At 39.7% G+C, this 22,883-nt stretch overlaps 2 protein-coding genes across 3 annotated transcripts; both read right to left on the reverse strand.

The window, feature by feature from the left end:
* Positions 1–200: 200 nt before the first annotated feature.
* Positions 201–3,813, reverse strand: cldn10d (claudin 10d). Its single transcript, XM_060867153.1, has 5 exons — positions 3,398–3,813; positions 2,575–2,736; positions 2,410–2,491; positions 1,483–1,590; positions 201–1,329 (listed from the first exon to the last, which is right to left on the reverse strand). Exons 1-5 carry the CDS (start codon positions 3,624–3,626, stop codon positions 1,089–1,091), a joined length of 822 nt encoding a protein of 273 aa, XP_060723136.1. The 5' UTR covers positions 3,627–3,813; the 3' UTR covers positions 201–1,088.
* Positions 3,814–8,850: 5,037 nt separating this feature from the next.
* cldn10e (claudin 10e) lies at positions 8,851–10,535 on the reverse strand. Of its 2 annotated transcripts, none has more exons than XM_060867155.1 (5): positions 10,005–10,535; positions 9,696–9,857; positions 9,512–9,575; positions 9,206–9,316; positions 8,851–9,078 (listed from the first exon to the last, which is right to left on the reverse strand). In XM_060867155.1, the coding sequence occupies exons 1-5, from the start codon at positions 10,234–10,236 to the stop codon at positions 8,910–8,912; spliced, it is 738 nt and encodes a 245-aa protein (XP_060723138.1). In that variant the 5' UTR covers positions 10,237–10,535; the 3' UTR covers positions 8,851–8,909. The 2 variants fall into 2 exon arrangements, with proteins under 2 accessions (XP_060723138.1, XP_060723137.1); XM_060867154.1 differs by having other exon boundaries at positions 9,512–9,590.
* Between the last annotated feature and the right edge of the window lie 12,348 nt (positions 10,536–22,883).

Raw genomic sequence — 22,883 nt, forward strand, 5'->3', positions numbered from 1 at the left:
TAGATAGATAGATAGATAGATAGATAGATAGATAGATAGATATAGATACAGTGTTAATATTAGACCATATGTGACTTTGCAGTAAATATCTGATATTTACTGATATTAACTTATCATAGATAAAAACAGTACATATATTACATATATACACAGTACATATGTGAACAGTACATATATTTTTTTTATTATTTACTTTTTATTTCCAAGACTATGCAGATACATTATGGAACAGTTTTTTCCTTAATGCTCTTGCAAAAAGTTTGACCTACACATATTTTTGTGTACACCTGTAAACAAATAAGTAATTCATACCACAGTAACCATAAAGAGGTTAAAGCCTTTACTAAAATGAATAAATAAACGTAAACACATTGTGTAGCAGGAACACACTACTGTATCCAATACACTTTCTCATTAATGTCTCCTCTCTTTATCCTGCAAGTTTCATTGTTTCAAAAAAAAACATGCTTTTTTCTGGGTCCTAAGCAGTCCCATTCCACTAGCCTCATGTGCAGCTATTCCTGTTATTACCAATCCTGCATGAACTAATATATAAAAAATGTTTCTTCTTTGCAAAGCTTGTGACTGATTTTTTTCTGTGAATGGTTTGTAAATTTATTGTACATTTATTATGATTAAAATGATCATAGTTTTTATTCAATTGCAGTAACTGTAGTTATTAGTTTTCAATAGCAGCAAGACGTGTTAACAGAAAGTAAGTTAATAGTATGTAAAAACAAATAGATTTTCTAAGAGTCACTAAAAGCAATGAGGAGCCTAGGAGAGAGATTTAAACATCTGACATAAATTGTACAATTAAGACACAGCTATTATTAAATTGGTGAATAATTGTTTTTAATGCCAAAAAGACTTTTTTTTCTCTTTTTTTAAAAAAAAAATGTATATGTGAGCAACATGACGTTTCTTCCATGACCTGGCCTTTTTCTTTTCAGAGAATGATGCATGCTATTATACCTTTTTTCATTAATAAATTTTATTATAGGTTAGCTTTTCCTACATATCTGTTCTTCATGAGATTTCTGTTACTACATCACACTTTCAAGAAACTTGTTTCCAAAGCATAGGATTCATACATATGAATCCATGTTAAGCAGCATGGAGGCAGGTGTCTTATGGGCTCTGTATGTCCTTTGTGTCTTTATGTTTCCCTTGCTCTCTTGGCGTGAATGGAATATGGGGGACATAATAGCTGTAGTGGGCTTGGAGTAGGAGGGCAACATATAGGTCCCTCTGGTTCGGGCTGTTATATATGTCCCTCTTGATCGAGCTCTTGTGTAAGCATCTGGCCGAAATAGTGTGTCATTTGATCTAAGGAGAGGATGAAAGAGTAGCATTAGGAATACTCTTCCATGGAAGAGTTGTCATTGTAAATGGATAGATTTATCAATAATCATTTGTTTTATATAATATTATTTTCTGAGAAATTCTGGTATTATTTAGTTTACTATTTATTAAACTTACCCTGAGGAAAATCCCTCTCTCCCAGAGAAATAACACAAAACTGCACTTCCACATATAAGCAAACTGGAACCTCCCCATCCTATGAATAATGCTGCACCAAGTTCAAATCTGAAAAAAGAAGAATGATTTACACACTGTTTAAAACTGTAATGATAAATGGATTACAGTACAAGAATACAATAAAATACTACAAATAGCCAATACAGATATAATTAGCAAAATATTTTCTCTTCTATGTCGTATTTGTTGCCAGTGTTGACATGGCTGTTATCACTAATTTACAGTAAGTATGCCTTTTACAAACGTTATGCTTTTGTTGCATTTGTGTTATGAGCTGTCTTAGATTAAAGTCATGTTTAAAGAAATGTATTCCTTACTAAAAGACAAGAAACAAACACATTATATACCACCTATAGTATTTTCTTCTACTTTTGGCTTTTTCTGTTCTGTTATTCCCACTGACGATTCACATGTTTTAATTATGGCACATTTTATGCTTGATGCCCTTCGTGACGCAACCATCTTTATATATCTGGGCTTGGGACCGGTACAGAAGTCACTGGCTTGAAACCCCTGTGGCTAGATTATACAGTATTCAAAGCTTAATTTATAAGTAGTAGGTTAAACAATTAACTAAATAAATTAACTTCTTGAAAGTATTTGGGAACTGCATTGCTAGTGCATTCTCTGAGGTGTTTCACTGCATATGAAGGCAATATAAATTGTGATTTGTACTGCTGGAGCAGAACAAAAGGTGCGTGCTCAAGCACTTTAATCATAATCAATCATGTCTGCAGGCTGATCAGCTGATGTTGATGCTAATTACCAGATCAGAATAATTAATTCGCCGGGCCGATCAGTTTATTAACCACAAATTATAATAGCGTATAATATACAATGACCACTGACATGATCTTAATCACTTACTTCTGTGGCTTATAGTTTATATCCACAAATTCTGCCCGCATTCGGTTTCCCCACATAGAGTACAATGCCATACCAACCAGCCCTATGATAAAGGTTTATATCAGTAAACAGAAAAGAGCAATAAAGAAAATAGAACAGTATCTGAAATTAAATATGATGTTCTACCTGATGCCATAAAGGTTAAGGCTGCTGCTAATGTAATTCTTGCATTTACAGTTTCAGAACCCCCAATCTTGGTGCACTTCATTCCAATCAAGGTGAGCACAGCACCCCAAAATCCCAGAATTACAGAGACAATGGCCAGAGCACGGCAGATATGCAAAAAAACTGAAGAAAGGGTGCAGGGCTTAAGAAACAAATCCACAAAATACAATTATAACATTTCATATAGGTCCATATTTAGGTCCATTTAATTTACACAGCAATTTTAGCGGTCTACCATTGTATAGAGTTTCAGCTTTACTTTGTACGGACCACATTGTGTGATGTGAAGCATAGTCTTTTGCTATGGACATGTATGGCTGCCATTAGAACTGCCATTACTTTTTGATGATTTAACAGTTGACAAAGCAGGATGATTTCTCATATAATATTATGTATTATATGCACTGTAATATCTGCTCAGATTATACTTCATTGTCTACTTCAAAAGTAAAAATGTTAAGCAGTCTGATGGCAAAACTGTATGCAACTTCATTTGGTCATATAAAAAAGTCAGAGACAAACAAAAAACATGCTATAAGTCACTATTCACTCTATTTAAAGTTAAATGCCCATTATTATATTATATTCTACATTATATATTAAAGCTGAAAGATGGCCATATTTAATTTTTATTATTTTAACCCCAATATGCTGTGATAGACAGCTAAAATGATACCTTCATGAATATCTAAATATTTAAGGACAAGACTGTGTATTATATATTTTATTTTTAATAAGATGCTAATATAATTTATAGTGAGAATTCAATAATGCAGGCCTTTACCTGGAAGGGCCATCAGTGAAGGATAGTACTTGCAGTCAGAAACACCAGTGGTGTCAGAAACACAATCCATCCACAGGTTGGAGTAGTAGTTGACCGTAGTGAGTACAGCATCACCTACCTCTGAGAAATTCCAGTACTCAGTAGGCAGAGTAGAACAGTTCAGCATCCATCCACAAATGCAACATATAAAACAACCAATTTCTATATACATCACAGCGGTGCGCTTCATTTCGCTGGCTGCATACTACAGTCTAAGAGACTCCAAGATAAGGAAATATCCTGCTTAATTTTAGTAAACAAAGCTGTACATGAATTGACAGAAATAATGATGCTGAAAGAGAAAAGAACTCTGAGGATTCTAGCTCTGAAGGACAACCTCCCTTGTTATGCATGATGAAGTCTGAAAATGGAAATTGTCTATGGTATTGCAAAGTAAGCAGATACTTATATCAGGTGTGTATCTACTCAAAACTGAGCTGAGGCTATCTGATGAGGGCAGTTTCTCTAATTACCACTTGTTTATGACAAAAAGACATTACCCGTATGGTATAGGGTATCATATGGGCCAGAGGGGGAACAAAGACGCCATAATTTTTTTCCCAGGGAACTAACGTGTCAGTTGACCATGCAGCACTGTTATGTGTCCCAGTGCCCTCTAAGAAGAAAAGTTTAGCACATTATTCAATTCTAGTTATCAGGCCTGGTTACAGATAACATATGTTAGATGTGACTTGAGTACTTGTTTAAGAGATGTACTTTTGCAAATAAGCATTCTGACAATCAGGTTTTAGTGGGACAGAAGAATTCATTTTGAGGACGATAGTTTCACTAACTAACTAATAAATTATGTCATCTAGTGGCAGATCACCCAATTTTTAGAATACGTTTATCAAATGTATTGGATTACAGTTACAATATTAGGTAACTGTTGCATTCTTCTATTGTGCAATTGTGAAATTGTCACATTCATAAAGGATGTTATTAAAAAATTATAGGCTAAGTATATATAATTAGACATTTGAAAAGTCAATTTTTACATTGGGATTTTTAAAAATAAATATGCAGACAAAATTAATATTTTCATTGACCAGAGGCCCCCTTGTCACATAGCTTGCCAAGTATTTTCCAGGATAATCAGAGGTCTGGAAGCCAACTGCTGTCTCTCCTTAACCACATATTCTGATGGCTGTTTGGCAGAAAACATGATGATGCAAGTGTGGAATGTGAAGCAGCTGGTCTCCTGAACATCAGTTTCAGTTTACTTTGGCCTAACAAAACCTGTTAAAATCCAGATTGGTGCCAGATTAAAAGAACTGGGGTGCTGCCTGCTGCTTGCCAGTGACACTGTAGATGGCACACCTATATAAGCCATCTAGCTTGCAAATGTCTGCGGATTTGTCAAAGCTCCCTGAGAAGGCTTTTATGCAGTTTTTTTACCCATGTTCTGTACTGATTGAACTGGAGAACTAGAAATTTCTTTTATTACTCACAATGTATTATAAGATTTTTAAAATTCTGAAAAGTCATACAGGATAAACTGAAATTCCAATAGGATTTTTCCAAAGGGGCACCATTCTGTGAAAACTCTAGAGACTACTTTTTGTGTAATCCCTCATTAGCAATTTCTCAAATATTCAGATCATCCCATCTGGTACCAAAATCTATGCCATGATCAGAGTCACAATTTTCATGGCATTACCCTTTTTCTGTTTTATGTAAACATTGCTGTAGGGGCCTACATCAGCAAACATGGTGATATGGTTTTAGCTGTTGTGAGTCAGCAGTAGCAGACTAAGCACACGGCCCTTGGGTGCTGATGATGGAGGAGATTTTACCTTACTGCAGTCACCCATCATAAAAAGAAGCCCAACAAGTTTTACGGTTGTGGATACTGAATTATTATTTTTATAAATAGCATTCTCAAATAAGTGTTATTTTTTTCCGTTTCTGTTGAAGTGCTAGCAGATGGTGTTGAGACTGTAATCAAAAGACAGGGCAAGATCAGAGGGTTGAGAGCTAACCCACTAACAAGATAGAACAACCTTGACTTCATATTTCTAACAACAAAGGATAAATAGGCTGCAACATTTGAATCTTTACAGAGACATGGCTGAATAGTGGGGTTCCTGATTACGCTATTGAGCTAGACGGATGCTACACTTGTAGAACAGCAGAGGTAAGGCCAGAGACAGCAGTTTCTGCATTTATGTGAACAAAACTTGGTGTGTGAACTCTGCTATCATTGACAGACACTGCTCTAAAAACCTGTAATTCCTTATGATTAAGTGTTGCCCCTTTTTATCTACCAAAGGAGTTCACTTCAACAATAATAACTGCTGCATACATCCCACCGGATGCTAATGCTAAGCTTACAATGAAAGAACTACACACAGCCATTAGCAAACAACACCTGATGTTCCCACATCATGGGGCTGATTTTACAGTTGGGGTGATTTTAATCACTCTAACTTAAGGACAGATCTGTGCCAAATTCATCAATATGTTTCATGTCATATGAGAGTAAGCAAAACATTGGATCATATCTACACCAACATAGATGAAGCATCCTTCCCCCTCCTCCTCTTGGATCAGTCTGATCATCTACTATTGTTCCCACTTCCCAAATGCACTCTGCTCATTGGGGCCCTGATTGATAGTAATCAAAATATGGTCAGATGAGAGACACTGTACTGCAGGACCGGTTCTAACTAACAGACTGGAGAATGTTCACCTCTCAGTCTAACTATGACTCCCACACAGACATTGATAAATACACATCCTCTGTTCTGGATCACATTAATGCCAAGGTTCGCAGATCATTTCTTCAACTCCAACCCTGGTATATCTGGCTGAGTATCCGTGCCATTATTGACTACATTCCCATCATCTCTGCCCCCTCATCTACTGATGTCACCTTCCTCAATGAGCTAAACAACTTTTAAGCTTGCTTTGAATAAGCAAGAGACAGCCACTAAGACGAAACCCCCTAAGAACCAACCACTCCTCACACTCTCCACAACAGATGTCTGTGCTGCTCTGAGCCGAGATGACATAAAACTGCTGGCCCCAATGGCATACTTGGACATGTGCTCAGGACATGAGCTGAACAACTGTGTGAGGTTTTGACTGATGGGTTCAATCTGTCTCTATTCCAAGCAATTGTGCTCACTTGCTTCAAAACCACCTCCATCGTTTTGGCACATGGCACAGCCAGCGTGCCTGAATGACTACTGCCCTGTAGCATAAAAATGATGTACTTTGATCAGTTAGCCCCAGCACATTTCAAAACCAGAAACAGGAGCACTAAAGATGTTCTCTCCATAGAATTGCACACCATACTAACTCACTGGATAGCAAGAACACTCACAAGAATTCTTTGTTGGTTTCAGTTCACTGTTTAATACAGTCATCCCCTCCAAGTTGATCAAAAACCTGTTGACCTTTGAAACAACACCATCCTTTGCACTTGGATACTGGTTATCCTGGCCAAGAGACTACAGTATGTTAAGTTAAATAACATAATCTTATCAACATCATAATGAACACTGGCATACCTATGCATGAACTATTGTTTCTGTGTCATGTAGTGACTGCATCATATTTCTTATCTTAACAATATTTCTGAGATGAAAGAAAGCAACTTCAAATTCAAATTGAATTTATTTGTATAGCGCTTTTAACAATTCCCATTGTCTCCCATTGCTGCTTAAACCAAAAACTCAGTCCCAGGAAAGAAAATGTAATGTCAGTTTCAATACATTCTGCTGCATTTTGTATCATTTGCAGAGGATGAATTGCATTCACAGGCAGACCTGCCAGCAGATAGTTGCAGTAGTCCAGTCTCGAAATGATGAGACTGAACAAGCCCCTGAACAGCCTGTATGGATAAAAATGGTCAAATCCTTCTAATGTTGTAGAAAAGAAAGCTACATGAGCATGTCATTAGCAACATGCGAGGCAAAGGACATATGATTGTCCATGGTTACCCCAAGGTTAAGAGAAGTGGATGAAGGGGAGATCCAATTGTCGTGTAGGTATATTGCAAGATCCTGACCTGCGGATGAATCACCTGCAGATGAGCGGATGACCAGCAGATCAGTTTTGCTGGGACTGTTTTGTAACTGATGAGCCATCATCCATGATGATATGTCCACCAGACATGATGAAATCCGAGCAGCAGCATCTTAGGGAGTGAAGAAGTTAAGTTTAGTGTCATCAGTAATTGAAGTCAAATTAAACTGATAATTTAATCAGTGGTTCCAAAGCTTTTTACCTCAAGAAATCAAAGTGGAGTCCACATTGGCTCAACATAAAATCATCTTTGGATCATGTTTGGATTACTGTGCTGCTCCTGTCCTGATTTTCTGCCTGATTTGGGGTGTATAATCCCTCATTCTAGCATCACCAATTGTGGAAATTTTGAAATATGTTTTCATTAATAGTATCACAACACAAAATCATAGAAACAGAATTACTCTCTCCTCAGATTCTTTAGGATTTTCATATATTTCTTATAATTTCATATAAAGTGCCTTGCAAAAGTATTCAGTGCCTTTAGAAATGATCAACTTCAGCAGGTTAAAAATTACAATCATGGATGGCTTGTATACCTGGGGGGACGTTCTGGTAGACTTTGTTTTTGTCTTGTGCCATGTGTCTTTGTTTTGTGCTCACATGTACAGTATTTGCCCATCCCCATTCTTAATCTGTTCCTGCCTCTACACACCTGTTCCTTGTATTTCACTGATTGCCCTCCTTATATATTTTGTTTTCTGTTTTGTTATTTCAATTTCATAGTCTTCTCTAGTGTTTTCCATGTATTTGTAGTTCTTGTTTTTCTTAATATACCCCTTTTTTCATGTATCCCTACATTTGGGTCTGATTCTGCTCTGTGGAGGCACTTGCCCCTGTCAGAAGGACTCTGGAGTTTTGGAGCAAATGACTCTGGACTTTTAAGTTTGGCCTTGGAGGGTTTTTGGGGTTCCTACACCTTTCTGGGGAAATTGTGACTTTGACCTAAGACTTTTGCACAGTACTGTATATGTAGAACCTAGTCCGTGTATACGGAGGAAGACAGGCAGATTTTAACACTCACTTTTATTTGTTCAACCATTCAACAAGAAGACAAACAGAAACACAATTTAGTAAGGTCATCATGGGTGGTGGGGGGTATTCTACAAAGCAAGTTATCTAACATTTACATTTTTGGCATTTATCTTGATAAGCCTGGCTTATTCTGTTAATTTTGCTTCTACAACTTTATGTACACATTTGAATTAAGTTTTTGAATTGAATATTATTAATTCTGTAAAAGCATTGACATAAAAAAATCATAGAAAATCTAAAGCTTTCTAAAATAAAATAAGCAGGATACACAAAGTTTTATATATATATATATATATATATATATATATATATATATATATATATATATATATATATATATATGTGTGTGTGTGTGTGTGTGTGTGTGTGTGTGTGTGTGTGTGTGTTTGTATGTGTCTGTGTGTAATCAGGCTTTGGAAAGATGGTGAGAGTTATCTGAGTCACAAGACACAGTGGAAGATGATTTTAAGGAGAGCTTAGACACAGTGGATCTGCTAGGCTCAGAAGATATGGAGATATTTGTAGGGATGGATTGCAGGGCTACAGCTTCAGCAGGAAGTATATCCACAAATTTCCTGTAGAAATATTGTTTATAAAGTATCGTTAGAATCTGATTTCTTTTAAAACATGCAGTTTTGATAGGATTCTCCTGCTCTGGTCTGTGGATAATTCTATCAACCCAGTATCTAAATGTAAACTCACCTCCTGTCCAGAGACCAGAGCTTATAAATTGAAACCATGTATAAGAGACCTCCTGTGAACTGAAATATACAGCCAGCCCATCCAACAAACAATGGTGTGCCGAGATCAAACCTGAAATTAGACAAAACAAAATTACAAAGACAAAACTACTTTGATCTTTAACACAGTAATTAAAAATATATGACAATTTACAAGACAAAAAGAATTTTGATGGATCATAGTAATACTTCACTAATGATTCTGATTATTTGATCATTTAAGAGGTGAAGGATCCTAGAACTGCTTAGATGCATAAAGAGTACTTACTTTAATTCAAAACTAGGGTTGAAGAATTCTGCTGTAATGTTGCGAGCATAGACTGCATACCCTGCTGCAGATAACACACCTCAAAAATGAACAATGAAAAAAAAAGCAACAAAGCAATTCATTTAATTTGTAATGGACATACTGTCATTGTCAAACTATGTTGATAATAATGTAATTTTAATACCACTGGTCATGTGACAGAGGCTTCCAGTGAAGATGGCTCTGTTCTTCTCTTTCTGTTTGCCCCCTATGTATGTGCATTCCATCCCTACTAAGCTCAGAATGAACCCCAGCATGCCAATGGATATTCCACCCATTAGTAGTGCCCTCACAATCTGGACATAATCTGGACATATAAGCGTTATTACCTTAAATTTCTTTCTTCATACAGCACATCATTATTTGAAAGGTTTTCAGTAAAACAGGAAAATATGCACACCACCACAGCAGCAATAACTGGAATAAGTGTTATTAGACTTTTGCCTGTACTTACTCTCAACGGACCAGAGCATGGGAAAGTCATAGCAGTTGGAGACGGCATTAGCGGTAGTGGAGCAGGTCCGCCACAGACTGGACCAATACCAAGTAATGTAGACAACAGAGCTGCCACCCTGGCCACCAACAGCAGCCACCTTCCATCCCTCCATGGCTAAAGAACAAGCAATGAATATCCAGCCCATTGCAGTCAGAAAAAATCCCCAAATCTGCATTACACGGACCTCCATATTCACTTTACTATTCTGGTGTCAGATATTGATTTCAGTAACTTTGTTCCTTCTTGTTTGCTTGTACCAATTTAGCAATATCTTTTTTGTTCAATAATCCTATTTTGTCTGGTTTTTAGCCTTTTACTGAAATTAGTCATTTTAGAAGTTTTAAATTAGTCTGCCCTAGACGCAATCACATTTAATCTAAATGCCATTTCTGCAAACCCACTGTAAAGAACAGGCTCAAGAGACAATGTGTCCTTCTTGTTGTGAATGTGAGTAAGTCTTAGTGATGTCTTAGTGAAGTCTAAGTGCTGTTTCTCATAGCTGAACTGATACGTGAGAACCAGATAACAGAAAGTGCTTACCTAGGCATGGAGTTCAAATTTCTGCTACAATAGCACATTGTACCTGTCTTAGGAATATTTTGTGTATCAAAAACCAAAAGGGATAAAATTGTTAATCTGTCAGTCTGAACTGAATCAGGAGTAATATAAGGAGGAAAACAAGACGGTGGATTTATTGAGAATAGCAGCATCTAAATATTTCACAAGTTTGTGAACTGTCTTCACTTGAAAATTTGTCTACTCCTGACAATTGGAAGATACTGTATTAATTAAGGTAGTAACTCATTAATTATATAAAATAAATTAAGAAAAGTACTGAGAATAATTATAAACAAGATTTTTTTTCTTCAAACATTTTCTTCAAACATCAGAATTTCAAAAGATATTTTAGAATACTTGTGTGTATGTGTGTTGGACATGGTTCATTAGGTTCAAGGTTCTTTATTGTGAATGCCACCATATGTGCACATTTATAGAGCATATATAATATGAGCAGTTAGTGCAATATAGAAATAGATTTGTATGGATGTAACTGCATCGTACTTTTAATAAATAAACATAAATAAACTGAGTGAGTATATCTTGGAAATCTGAATGTAAAGAGTGACAGGTGCAAATATTTATCCAAATTTATTGAAACATTCTGAGTACTGAGTAAGAAGGCATTTTTAAGATGCAAGACATATAGCAGGAGTATGATATTAGTGCAAAAGATTGTAATGTAAAAAGTGCAAGTGTCAGATATACAGTATACAGAGAGTTAAAGCATCTTGTGCGCCATGAAGAAGTGTGTAATGAGCTGTAGATTTTTTTAAAGTTCAGGAGTAGATGGAAGAGGTGAAAGGTAATGGACAGAGTTCAACATCCTGACAGCGTGATGGATGAAGCTGTTTGAGAGTCTTGTGGAACGAGCCTGGAGTATGTATAGCAGCACTTGCATATTTAAATTCATTAAATGATTGAAAGATTTTGAAGAAAAATTATAATTTCTGTAAAATTATCATTTTGGTTCAGTGATATTTAATATTTGCTATTTGACATCATCATCAAGAACAGAATAGTGTGTTCTCTTTCATCATCTCGTGTTTGAGATCCACCTATGGGAAGGGCATCCGTTCCTGACCTCTACAGAAGCATTAAAATTGCACCAAGTCTGGCTTGACAGACAGGAGCGCGTGCCAAAGGCAGGTAAGGTAACGCCCCTTACCCGAGAGCATAATGCACCTGCACGCACTACCTTTCCTTAGTTAACATTCGCTTCTCGCGACTTCTGCTCCTACCTCACAGCTCCCTGGTTTTTTGGACTGCACTTGTTGTCTTTAGGAGGACATATCGGCTGATCAGCCTCCGCTGGACGTGCTCGTCCTCAGCCAGGTTAGCTTCGCGAGCCACCCATGCTCGCGCCCCCTTTTTTTTCTGTGGGCTGCCCGCCTGCTTTTTTTTTTCTTTTCTTTTTCCATGGCGCTTTCTAAAGCGGCACCGGTTACTGCGGTGGACAGCCTATCGCAAGCCTGCCCGGCCGTGTGTGGCGCGCTCATCGCCGAGAGGGATCCCCATCCCTTCTGTGTTGTCTGCACAGGGCTCAAGCATGCGCAAGAAGCTCTTGACCTCCCGGAGAACTGTAGCCATTGCCTGGCGCTCCCAAAAAAGCTCCTGCGTTGCAGGCTCAAAACGGCCGCTGCCCAGTGTGTCGATTTCGGGCTGTCCGACTCGGAGGGGGAAAAAGGCGACGCCGCTGCTCACCCGGGGGCCTCCCACGGTGCGTCTTCCTCTGACTGGGCCGACATGTGTCCTACCCCGTTTGAGGATTTGCTACCAGCCGACGGACGGACCGGCAGGTTCCGGGGACGAGGTCGAGGCGGGCCTTCTACCGGCCTGAGAAAGCAGCTTCTGCCCGTCCTCCCTGCGTGTGCTAAACATTGCTGGGGAGATCCGCTTGACCTGACACACGGTCTCGCGGGGCTTGAGGTGGGTTTGGGCATGGGCAACCCCCCCGCGATCGAGCCTTCCATCGCCAGACACCTTAACCCATCTCAGGGCGGGCTGCTCACCCCACTCAAGCCCGTCCTCCCAGGCAAGGTGGATCGCTTCTCCGCGTCGATTCATCAGGCTTCATATAAAGCCTCGGCTCTTTCTATCTGAGCTCTCAATGTCTCCACGCTGTTGTCCGCGTATCAGGCTGAACTCCTGCTTGATTTGGGTCAACAACTGGAGAGTGGGTCGCCATCACCCGATCTCTGGAAGGAGGTCGTCTCGGTCAATGACCTCATTCTCCGCACTGCCCGTCAAGCTGTCCAGGCGAGCGGGCGCTCTATGGCTTTGTCGGTGGTTGGGGAACGCGCGCTGTGGCTTAATCTATCCGGTCTCCCCGATAGTGAGAAGCGTCGCATCGCAGGAGCGCCGGTTGAGATAAGAACGATACAACGACAACGATAAGAAGAAGGAGGACGTGTCTTCCTAGGAAGCCGGCGCAGCACCAGAAGCCATCTCGGCGGCCGCCTAACGCTCCTCCTGCGGGACGCCAGTCCCACTACACGGGCAGGACCAACAAACCCCGTGGGAAACCACAGGCTCAGCAGAGCGGCCCTCCCACCCCCCGCTAGGCCCTGGGGTAAGGTGTCCTTCGTCGCAGCCGTGGCTAGGAAGCCTCCCAACCCCGCCCCTTCGGTCCAGAAACGAAAGCGGCTGACCCGATGTTCGGCCACAGGGGTTTTTCGGTCCGTGTTCGTGGGCGGCCAGCCCCCCGGACATCTGTTCTTCCCTCCAGGTTCGCCAGTCCAAAAGACGGAGGTTCTCTTTCAGTGAGGTCTTTCGTAACCCCGGTTCTCTGAAACATCGAGTGGAGAGATCCACCAAGTTTGCCCCGCTTGCTGCACGAGAAGCGAATATGCTCACTGAGGAAAGGTAGTGCGTGCAGGTGCATTATACACTCGGGTAAGGGGCGTTACCTTACCTGACTTTGGCACGCGCTCCTGTCTGTCAAGCCAGACTTGGTGCAATTGGATGCTTCTGTAGAGGTCAGGAATGGATGCCCTTCCCATAGGTGGATCTCTCCACTCGATGTTTCGGAGAACCAGGGTTACGAAAGTAACCTATTGTTTTGTGGTCTTTTACTGCTGGGCATGATGAAATAGAAAGACCATCCAGAGTTACTCTGTAATTAAAAAGCTTACTTCTGGTTTCCTGTGGTCCTAGTTAAAAGCACTTCTGTCTTGTCAGAGTTAAGCATAAGGAAGTTAGTAAGCATCCACTTTCTGATGTACTTCACACAATCTTCAGGCTTATTAAGGTGGTGTCTCTCATCTCACTTAGCTGAAATATATAGGGCCTTTTTACATCTGGTCACTTCATGTGTTTTCTCTGATCCGATAGCTATCTGATTTGTTAAAACTGTTCCATTTACATTAGGCCACATAAATGCATCTTGGCAACCACATTCATTTACACCTGTCCAGTTTCATCTGAAATGCATTCCAGACCACCTCCTGAAGTGGTTTGAACGATCAGATTTATATCCGTCTCGAAAACGTTTCGGAGGTCAGTTAGACCTGTTCTTTTTACGATCGGATAGCTCTCCGATCACAGAAAACGCATGAAGTGACCAGGTGTAAAAAGCCCCATAGATGCGTGTCATCAGAATAACAGTGGAAGCTAATAACATGTTTTTGAATAATTGCAACAAGGTGTAGCGTCGAGAGTCTAAAACAGAACCTTTTAGAACACAGAACATTATCTTAGTATGATTAGGGTAGTCACAGTTTAGAACTACCAACTGATAGCAATCAGACAAATAAGGCCTGAGACCAGACAGGGCTGTCCCTTTAACACCAAAAATATGTTGTAGCCTATCAAGTAAAATATCATGGTCAATGGTATCAAATGCTGAACTAAGACCAAGCAACACCATCAAAGAGACATAAACTTGATCAAAGGCCAGTAGTTGGAAATTTTACTGAGGAGTTGTTTGTATGGATCTGACCTTCATGAAAGGTAGTTGTTTTTGACTAGAAATTGTTATTGCCATTAATTGGTTTTGTAGAATATGACAGGGACAGAGGGAACTGGAGACAAGTTGGCAATTTTTTGGCTCATAAACAGCTCCTTGTAGACCTTGGTAAGGATAAGATTAGACTGATCAGGAGGTGTGCAGGTGTTGCGCATCTAAGCCAATGTTTGATGATGTTTTCCCCTTACATGTTTTTTTGTTTGAATCATGACTATAAAATCTTGATGTAATCAATGATCATGCCCTTGGCCTCACTCATGCTGCACAAGGAGTGTTGGGTCCTGTTGCGCAGCAGCACACAATAAATTGTAAAACCTCTTTACTCTTGCCTGTGTGTACCAGTGTGATACGTTATTTTCTCTAAAAACTTTGACAACAATTTTTACGTTGTTGGCAGGATTCCGCGTTTGAGAGTCGACTTTGGGGATCGCCGGGGATACCTTGAACCGCAAATTTGGCCCTAAGCTTGAGAGGACATGGGAATTCACCATGAGCCACCTCAATGCTGGAATCAGAGCAACTGGACACGTGGAACATGAGACAACATATTATTCATAATAAGTTATTTGTTTTAAGGAAGATTGCTAAATATTTGTTAGGTTGTAAGAGTTTTCAGAAAACCATAGTTAAATGTATTAGAGAGAAATAGTAAAATTATATTGTTGGTTGTCTCTGTGTAGAAAGGTCTGTAAAGACAGGATTTAGACAGTGTTGTATAAAGTACTAGAAAGCAATACTTGAGTAAAAGTACAAGTATCATACTAGAAAAAGACTTTGGTAGAAGTGAAAGTTACCTTTTAGAATATTACTCAAGTAAAAGTCTTAAAGTATCTGATATATACTGTACTTAAGTATCAAAAGTAATTATATGATATTTAATGTACTTAAGTATTTGAAGTAAAAAGTAAAATTTCAGTGATTTTCGGTAGGCATAAGAGGCACTTCATCCGGTAGGAAGAATCTTTCATTCCAATGTACAGAAACATTTCTTGCAAATACGGCCAGGGGTGTATAACGTTATCTTCTTCACCCTGTTCACCACTATCGTCGGGGTGGTCGTCTACGACAGGGGCGGCCAACCTGCGGCTCCTGAGCCGCGTGCGGCTCTTTGCCCGGTTTCATGCGGCTCTTACATTCATATCGAAGTTTGTATTTGTGTCTTTTTATTGTGCGTGTTCGCTTCGCTTGAGTTCAATACGGTATTTTCTTCAAACGCGCATGTGAGTGGGATGAAATACCTCAAAATTTCTCAGTAGGAGCAAGATCATTTGAGTAAACAATTTGTGTCAAGGGAAAAAAAGGTGATGTTCATGTGTGCCCATGTGTATGATGCGGCTCTTTGCGGTAACACAGTAAAAAATGTGGCTCTTGGACTCTGACTGGTTGGCCACCCCTGTCCTACGATAACGGGAGGTCCGCCAGTAGGTGCTTCCATGGTGGTTTCAGTTGTGCTTCAGCCTCCTTTTGGCAACATTACGCTCAAATACAGCGTGCGGACGTGCCTAATGCAATCTAGGAGCAGTGATTCCCCAAACCTCCCTTATTGCAGTCGCACACATTCTTCTGATTTTATTTTGTAGTAACGTATAACGAAAATTCTTAGTGGAAATATAACTTAGTAAAAGTATATATTTTATCTAGAAAATGTAGTGGAGTAAAAGTGAAAGTTGACATAAATTTAAACAGCGAAGTAAAGTACAGATACGTGAAATTTTTACTTAAGTACAGTAACGAAGTATTTGTACTCTGTTACATTACAACACTGGACCTGGATCTGTCAACAGATTCGGGACCTGGATAGGCACCTAATGTTTAAGAAAACCCGCCACTAAGGGCTGGGGGAAAAAGAGAAGGTCAGAGGAAAAAGAGAAGAGAAAAAGAGAGGCCAAAAATGATATTGAGACTGTCAACATTAAACTAAGATTGTCATGGGCAACAGTAAATCTAAAAGCAAACTCAGTCAGTGTCACTAATGTGAATTCACCTAATGTGAATTTTATTAGAATTAATTATGGTTAATAATCACAACTGAATCACAACTAATGTGGTGGGTGAAGAAGTGTGGCTTCCCTGACGCTGGAAGTTTTAGCCTGAAACAGTTAGACTCACTAAAAGGTAAACTAGTCCAAACTGAAAGAAAGATAATGGCAGGAAGAAAAAGAAGCACAGGGTAAATGTAAACTGGACAGCTTTTCATATGTGGAAATCAGAGGCAGAGAAAAGGTCAGGAAAAGTACAATTAACTACAAAGAGATTAGCTACACAATATGTACAGAATACCCAGAGTATAATTAGAGGCTCACAAAGTCTCCAGTGTCTTAAGTTTTTTTTAGATTATTCTGACCTGGATGGACCACATCCTCGACCACATCTGGGAGCGGCTGTGTCATGTCAACAGATGTTCACGGATGTGGAGCCAACAAAGAAGAGTCTGCCCTCCCCAAAAAGAGAATGCTAATTCTGAATCTGTCAAACAGGAGGCTTTAACCTCGGATTTTAAGGGACAACATCAGAGCCTGATTAAAAGTCCCATGGTGGAAGTAACGGGGCCAGATGGGAACCTCATGCTAGTACACGTCCCTGGACACTAAAGGACATTGGGCATACTCATGAGCACCTCCCTGACCCAAGAGAGGTCAGGGGAAAAAGTTTGGCTTTGAGTTGGAACGTTTTTGCAAGGAATTTCATCGCACCTCACTTGAACTGAGGCACCTGTTGGGAAGAAAACTAGCTGCTGACATAGAGCAAATTAAGAATGAATGGCCTCATTAAAATCTGTACATGTGGCACCCAGACCACAAAAATGGGAGAAATGGCACGTACACTAACTTCATAACAGAAATGCGTGAAGCATGTACTGTACAGTAGTGAGGCCTTTCCAGAAAAACGGACATGACCAAGATTGCACTGTGCAACAGGAGGCCGGAGAAACAGTTGTGCAATACCTTCACTGCCTCACTGAAATACACAACGTGCATAGCGGCCTTATTCCCCCAAGTAATATGAGCCAGGTCAGTTTTGAAGGGGATGGGTGAGTCAAAATCTTTGATGCTCTGCAATGAAGAAACACTTCAGCTAAACTCTGATTTTGACTTAAATGCTAAAGATTTGAATGTTATTGATTTTATACAGTAAAAAGTACAGTTTAGATGCCTATGAGAACATGCCAGTACACACATTAAATGTAGAAGGGAAACACATTACACATTTAGTAGATTCTGGTGCAGGGAACTCTTTCACCAAGATAAATGTGTTGAATGAGATGCACTTCTCATTCAAATTTTCATTTCTGCTATCTGAATGTTTAGATTAATCTGATGGGCAAAGATTTTATTTGCAAATTGAGAATAAGCCTAATTAGCACCCCAAACTGATTAAAAGGGTGTACAAGAGAGCAGATGCATTTCAGGGCATTAAGTGGGACCTCAGACCTCTTCTGCATGTGCATTTCTCAGCTAAATTGAACCCAGTGGCGGCTGGGCTGCCTAGGTTCTTAAGAGCTGTAGCAGCAGCTGCAAAAGCAATGAATGCTTCTAGGAATATTGTGGGATACAGTGAACTAACTGTTTTGGTCCCACATGCAGTATTACTTCTTTTTCTTGAACAGAAACGGCATATGACATATGCAGTACAATGGCTGAGATATCACACTACTGTATTTTGCTTGAAATGGCAAATGTTAAAGTGAAATGCTGTACTGTATTAAACCCTGCAACTCTTCTTCCCACAGAAGCAGATGGAGAACCACACAATTGTGTTGCAGTTGTAAAATCAAGGTCTGATTTGCAGAACATGCCATTGCAGAATCCAGATCTTGAGCTTTTTTGAACAGAGTAATGTGCCCACTGCACAAGTGCAAGTGCAGTAGCTAAAGCACTCCTGTCTGAAATTATCCCGCATTGGGGAATCCGTGGCAAAATCAGTAGTGACAATAGGACTCCCTTTGTAAACCAAGCACTTCAATGGGTGGGAGAGTACTTAGGTATAGATTTCAGACAACATTGCGCATAAAACCCTGCTAGCAGAGGGGCAGTAGAGCGAGAGAATGAAACACTAAAGATTCATTCATTCATTCATTTTCTACCACTTTATCCGAACTATTCTCGGGTCACAGGGACTCTGTGCCTATCTCAGGCGTCATTGGGCATCAAGGCAGGATACACCCTGGACGGAGTACACTAAAGATTAAATTGGCCAAATGCTGTGATGAAACAGGTCTATCATGGGGTGAAGGCCCTCCCCATCATGTTATTGTACATGAGAACGAGAACTATGGGGAGAGCGAATTTAATCCCGTTTGAGATACTGTTTGGCAGACCCCCAAATCTAAGGTGTGTAACCCCCACACACACCTAGATTATCTACAAGCCAATGTGAAGATTAAATGCTGTGTTATTGTTTAAACTTGTCCTCTATTTTGTTTCAGATCCTTCAGCAGGTGAAGGAGGCACAATCTCAAATCAGGCAACTGGGATTTTTTGGAGGAAAAGCTGGAGAGCCAGGTGGTGGCTTGGACAATTTTAGGTACTTCTGACCAAGCAGACTGCAGTGAAGGTTGAGAGCAATGTGGATTCAAGTTAGCCATTGTAAGTGGGTCCCAGAGCCAGGAGAAAAACCAGCAAATTACAGCTGCTAAGAGGAACAAGAAAGAACATCAAGGCACATGGTGACATGCTAGTAACCTCTCCCGTGAGCTCCAAGTGACTCTCTACAATGCGTAAAGTGTCTGAGTCAGAAGAAAACACAGCTATAGCACAGCTTGCCGATGTGGTAAGAAGAACCAGCTTCATCTGAACCCACAGGACGAGGACACACACCTCATAGACTGTTACCTGAGAGAGTAACATAAATAGGGGCATGCACAAATGTGAATGAAATAAATAAAATAAATGAGGTAAATGTGACAGACGACTACATAGTATTACATACTGACTACGACACCCAGTCTCTTACCTACACATACGCATACACACACAAAGGTCTGACTTCATAGACAATCAACATAGATGATTAGAAGCTCCTGTTAGGATAAGGAGACCTTTTGACTATCCCAGTAAAGGCCTAGGGATCGTTGGCATCCTTATGATCTGCCTGTTAACAGGAGAGAATGGAGAAAACACTCCAGGAAGTGACAAGCCCACGTTTAGTAGATCTCGCAGAGATGTGTATAACACTTATTGGCAATTTGTCAACTACACTGCCAGAATGATTACAAACGAGTCTTGTTATTTGTGTATGATCCCTATGGCTGCAAGCAAACACACAATGATTTCCATGAGAGGTAATGGTAGCGGACTGAAGGCCATAGCCCAGTATTGTAGAAATTCTTATTGCATGTGGAAGCAGGATGCTTATGAAGTCCCGAATGGTACACATTTAAGTCTGGTGATAAATTCACCGGCCTCCCTGTGGTGCGAAGATGGAGGTCCTGGGAGGACTAACTTAACTAATGCCACTATGTGTCAACGGACTCTAATGCATGTGTTCAGATGAACACTCAAGGTAAATCAAACATGAGTTAGCACATTTGTTGCACAGCCTCCTCCTAAATTAAATTACACACAGATTTGTAGGAACAGGGAACATACCATTAGGTAATATCGCCAGCCATAGATGCACTCACTCATAATATCAATATTCAGAAGACAGGACCTGCCCTCAGGCAGAATATTCCCTTATTCATCCGTCTGAAACCAGCACATTACTCAGGGGTGACAATCGGTATTGGGTCTGTGGTAAAAACTGCCTTACCCGGTAATTGGAAAGGAGTATGTACTTTAGTAAGGTTTAAATACCTGGGTGTGGTCATAATAATCACACTCACCAACAGACCGACCCAAAAGGGATGTTTCTGATGATGAATTTACTCTGCCAATACATAGACTAAAAGGTAAATTGAGTACATTTATTGACATAATATGGAATCAACTAGAAATCACATATTATCGGCTTGCCAAAGGTATCAAACAAGATCTTGCAGCCGTTCTGACTACAGCACAGAACAGAATAGCCTTATATATTCTATTAGCCAAGGAGGGAGGTGTATGAGCCACAATAGGAGATCAGTGTTGCATCTTTATTCCCTCTAATAATGACGACCACGGATCCATCTGTGATGCATGACATGCACAAAATAGCAGGCCAAATGAGACGAGACGCACAAGGAGATTGTAGTTGGGGACTCTGTTTAGACAGTTATCTGTCAATGTTAATTCCAGTGAATGAGGTATTAAACTTATTATGTTTGTTTGGCCCTTGCATATACAAATGAGTTCATCACATTATAATGTTTAATTCAATGACTAAACAACTTGAAGATACTGAAAGTGAATGGATTCCTCGATTCAACAATGACTATTTCTCTGAGTTTGCGCAGATTGATCCAAAACCAGACAAAGGACAGTAGAGACTGTGACTTGTAAAGAAGTTACAGCTAGATTAATGCTTTTCCTTTAACTACATTGTTTATGTATGGGTCTTGTTCCCATAAAAACAGCATATTGTCCACTGAAGATCATGTATTTTATGAAGCATTCATGGAAACCCTATAGGGGAAATGATACACTGATATGAGATTCTACATAATTAAGCTTAGCTTAAGGCGTACATAAATATATATTTGTGATTGATTGATTGATGGATTACTTGATTGATTAACAATACTGTTATGTAGAACTTTTAGACCTTAGATTTTTGTTACTGATTAATGACTAGGGACAAAAGGAGGGAATTGTGGTGGACATTTTACTTACAGTAGAAGTTGTTTGTAAGGATCTGACCTATGCTCGTGACTGGTAGTTGTTTGTGTCTAGAAATTGTTATTGCCAGTGATTGTTTTTGTAGAATATGACAGGGCCAGAGGGAATTGGAGACAAATTGGCAAGACTTATGCTTATAAACAGCTTCTAGACCTTGGCAAGGATAAGATAAGCCTGATCAAGAGGTGAGCAGGCATTGTGCATTTAAGCCAATGATTGATGATGTCATTACATGTTTTTTTTGTTTGAATCATGTCTATAAAATCTTGTACTAACCCTAACCCTAAACCTTAGAATTGGTTTGGTAGCTACTGGTGAATCTAGTCACAGGAGTTGCAAGCCAGTGATTTCCATGCCCAGATAAATAAGGAGAGTTGCTTCAGTAAAGGCATTCGGCTTAAAACATGCCAAATTTAAACATGCAAGATCTCAGTGTGAATTCCATACTAGATCCGAGGCCCGGATTAACAACGACCACCACCGGCAATGTTGGCCTACAGGGTGCCGGCATAAATTGGGCAACTGTTGGTCGAGGAAGGAAAGGATGGAGAAGGGTTCATAGGCAAAGAGAAAAGGTAAATATACTGTGTGTGCAGGAGACCAGGTAGAATGGGTGGAAGTATTGTCCATATAAATATAGAAATGAAGTGAGATACAAACTGTTCTATTATGGTGTGTATATGAAGAGAAATGGGCTAGAAGTAATCCTGAATACTTTGCTAAGCAGATGAAAATGGCTGTAGTTAACAAATAAAAGTTACATGTAAGAGTGGAGGTAGGAGTACACAGGTACACTACATTCACTGTGCAGGAGGTGGGAAAAAGGAGGATGGTAGCAAAACTAGCATCATTGCTGGAGAACGACTCTCACCCACTGTATGAAATGGTTTCATCTCTGAACAGCTCCTTCAGTGACAGACTGTTACATCCTAAGTGTCTGAAGGAGCGATACAGACAGTCTTTTCTCCCTGCTGCTATTAGACTTTACAATCAAAGCTGTTCCCAGTGAACCAGTCACCATAATACACACTGGTATTAGTGTTTAAATGCAATAATAACAATAACAAAGTATTTTAAACAACACATGTGCAATAACAGAAATTTTAAAGCCGTGCAACATTACCTGTGTGCAATATGTCTGTTAGAGTAACTACTTACTTATGGTCTCTTTTTTCTTCTTTTTATTTATACATTGTTCTGTGTATATACTGTATACTATATTGTGTTTTTATTCTTTTATATATATTTGCATTTCTTTTTCTTTGCTACTGTAACAGAGAAATTTCCCCCATTGTGGGACGAAAAAAGGTATATCTTATCTTATCTTATCTTATCTTATCTTATCTTATCTTATCTTATCTTATCTTATCTTATCTTATCTTATCTATGTGGACAAGGCAATCTGAGAGAGATTAGTGACTGCGGTATGAGAGAAGGTGGTGGTGAGAGAGAGTGTAGCCAGACAGCATCAGATGGTGATGTGTTTCAATGTCTCTGGTGTTCAGGAAGAAGAGGAGAGGAAAGAGAAAAAAGGAGAACAAGTGGTGGAAGTTC

This window comes from Tachysurus vachellii, chromosome 4 (genome assembly GCF_030014155.1).
Source record: "Tachysurus vachellii isolate PV-2020 chromosome 4, HZAU_Pvac_v1, whole genome shotgun sequence".
NCBI classification, from domain to species: Eukaryota; Metazoa; Chordata; class Actinopteri; order Siluriformes; family Bagridae; genus Tachysurus; species Tachysurus vachellii.